This window comes from Photinus pyralis, unplaced genomic scaffold (genome assembly GCF_008802855.1).
Source record: "Photinus pyralis isolate 1611_PpyrPB1 unplaced genomic scaffold, Ppyr1.3 Ppyr1.4_LG10, whole genome shotgun sequence".
Classification (NCBI taxonomy): domain Eukaryota; kingdom Metazoa; phylum Arthropoda; class Insecta; order Coleoptera; family Lampyridae; genus Photinus; species Photinus pyralis.
The window spans coordinates 14060594-14063214 of record NW_022170250.1 but is presented as its reverse complement, the minus strand read 5'-3'; the positions used below and the strand labels follow the sequence as shown (position 1 = coordinate 14063214).

At 31.1% G+C, this 2621-nt stretch overlaps 1 protein-coding gene across 1 annotated transcript; it reads right to left on the bottom strand.

The window, feature by feature from the left end:
* Positions 1–534: 534 nt before the first annotated feature.
* Positions 535–2363, bottom strand: LOC116161342 (1-acyl-sn-glycerol-3-phosphate acyltransferase alpha-like). Its single transcript, XM_031474668.1, has 5 exons — positions 2162–2363; positions 1335–1468; positions 1108–1289; positions 892–1051; positions 535–843 (listed from the first exon to the last, which is right to left on the bottom strand). Exons 1-5 carry the CDS (start codon positions 2335–2337, stop codon positions 698–700), a joined length of 798 nt encoding a protein of 265 aa, XP_031330528.1. The 5' UTR covers positions 2338–2363; the 3' UTR covers positions 535–697.
* Between the last annotated feature and the right edge of the window lie 258 nt (positions 2364–2621).

The following is a 2621-nucleotide window of genomic DNA, read 5'->3' as shown; positions in this document are numbered from 1 at the left end:
CTGTCCGTCTGAGGCTTTAACTACTCCAGTTTTCAATATATTTAGTTGAATCTTTTTGTATTCGGTAGCTTATACCTATGTAGCTTTGGTACTTGAACAAAAAAAAAATGTTGACGATTAATGTGCGCATGCGCAATGTCCTTTCTTATATTTTTTTTCAATTTTAACCACAGATGCTTCTAGTAAAGGCAAATTCCATGTAAAGCATAATCAAATATCCGCATACGCAGACTGCTGAAAGTCAATTTTCTTAGTTTATACAATGGTTATAGCTATTTTTTGAAAAATTTGATTACAGATGCTTCTAACAAAGTAAAAAAGTATACGGTACGCTAATATCCGAAAGGTTGTCAAAACTGAGATTATAATTTCAACAAATCTGCCAGTAGATATAACTTTCTATGTACCATTCAATTACATATTCAGCTTAGGCTACCTATAGTGAATTTAATTACAGCAAAAAATAGAATAAATAAATAAAAAAAGAAAACTAATTATTTATTTTGTGAAACTATAAAAATACAATGCAATAACAAACATTAAACCATTTTATTCACATAAAATAACACATAACTAGAATTTAACAATTTATATGCAATATCACATAAATCATTTAAAAAAAGTATTATTTAGATCAGTCAGGTAGTATTAGGTACTAATAAATTAAAATCTAAATAGTGCTTTTTGGTGTTCTGGGTTACATGGTTTTCTTTGAAACTTCTACTTTTCTTTCTTCCATAAACTTCGCCATAACCGTATAAGCTTTTTCTGTTAACATCGGTACATCATCTTGCGTCATACCTGCTGTAGGTATACCAGGTAAAATTGTTATTGTAATACTACCTACGAAATCAATAAATCAATTGCCTGTACAATTTTGTTCGATGTTACCTTCATCAAATCTATGTTTTCCTAAGAAAGTGTATTGATCAACAATTACAGGCTGAAGAGGACACTGAGATGCAACAGCTAAATGAAAAGCACCTTTCTTAAATGGTAATAACTTCTCTTTCATACTTCTAGTACCTTCAGGAAACATAAGTACACGAGCCTACATACGAAAAATATGTAATTGGTAAGTTTCGCTTTGATACCAAAAAAACCTACCTTTCTGTGTCTAATGGTTTTCCCTGTCTTATTCACAATGCTTTGAGCTTTTTCGGGATTTAACCTATCTATAAATATAGTACCCCACAACCAAGATGCTAGCCCAAAAGGCCATAAATAGAACACTTCTTTCTTAGATATAACTGTGCAATTATCCATTATTGGCCATAATTGTGCTAAAACTAAGAAGAAGTTAATTTTTTACTAAATTCATTAAGTATACTCACTTATTAAATCTAGAGCACTTTGGTGATTGATTAGAACAACACATCCACTATCTTTGATGATATTTTCTTTGCCTTTAATTTCATATTTTAAGCCTAATATCCACGCAGACGTACGTAATGCCCAAGCAGGTAACCTAAAAAATAATTGTAATTTTAACAAAGGTGTATAACACTGTGACAAACATATGCTAGGTAAGTATGTAAGAGAAATAAAATTGAAGTGTTTAATATTTTTTTTTGCTTAACCCGAAAACTAAGATTAGGTTCCCTATTGCCCTATTCAAATCTCCAGATGTAAATATTGTCTGGTAATTTTCTTGCACGCCTTCAATTCAATTCAATTTTTTGTATTTTTTGGGTGCTATGTGATATCTTGTTTCTTTTTATATGTACCTTCATATCACTATCTATAGTCTATACTATTGATGGTTTGTAAATTATTTTCGCTGTTATGAAAAAATGAGACGGATGTAGAGGCCGCTTCTCAAAATTCGTTATTTGAAAACCGCCATTTTTTCAATTTTAAACAAATGATATAATCCATCACGACCATCACCTGTCACGCTAACATAAGTTCTTTGTAAATTTATGAGAACAGGAATATCAAAGTGCGCCAAGTTGGATCCTGTTACAAATGCGAAAGTACCCTCCACATCTGCACAATTTTCGTAGGTACTCTAATTAAAAATAAAGTTACTATTTCCAAAAGTACCACCATGTTGAGAATATTCACTTCATCAAAATGACGTTGATCAAATAAAAATACTACACTAAGTATTAGAAATGAAAATGTAATATCTTTAGCATAGCAAACTCTGAATACTTACAGTGCATTTCTACTGTCTCTTGGTTTCAAAAACATCAGAGGAATAGGAACAGTCGCAAAAATCAAACTAATAAATATAAATATTGTGAATTTGAGGTAGTAGCGTGCCAAGGAACTAATATTCCATATTATATACAAAAACATTGTAGTCAACACTGCCCACAGCAAAATTCCCATATCTGAAACAATACATACATCAATTAATGAGAGTGAAAAAAAACTAATAAAAATAATTAATAGAGATCAATACAATGAAATACTAATAGAAGGGAATGAATATACAGCCAAAAATTGACACCACTCTTGTTTACACATAAGACTAGATATACTTCTTGCGAAGCAGGACGGCCTCAACTTGTAGTGCTGAGAACACAATACAGGTGCTTGAACTATTGAGTAATTAAATCCTTCACTCAACGCTTGAACCATATTTCACAAAATTTCCTATTAAGCGCACCTTT

Coding starts and splice junctions, on each gene's coding strand:
- LOC116161342 (XM_031474668.1), bottom strand. CDS start 2,337: ATGGGAATTTTGCTGTGGGCAGTGTTGACTACAATGTTTTTGTATATA. Junction 1,052..1,107: donor AAACCATTAGACACAGAAAG/GTAGGTTTTTTT, acceptor TTTCGTATGTAG/GCTCGTGTACTTATGTTTCC. Junction 844..891: donor AAAACATAGATTTGATGAAG/GTAACATCGAAC, acceptor TTGATTTCGTAG/GTAGTATTACAATAACAATT.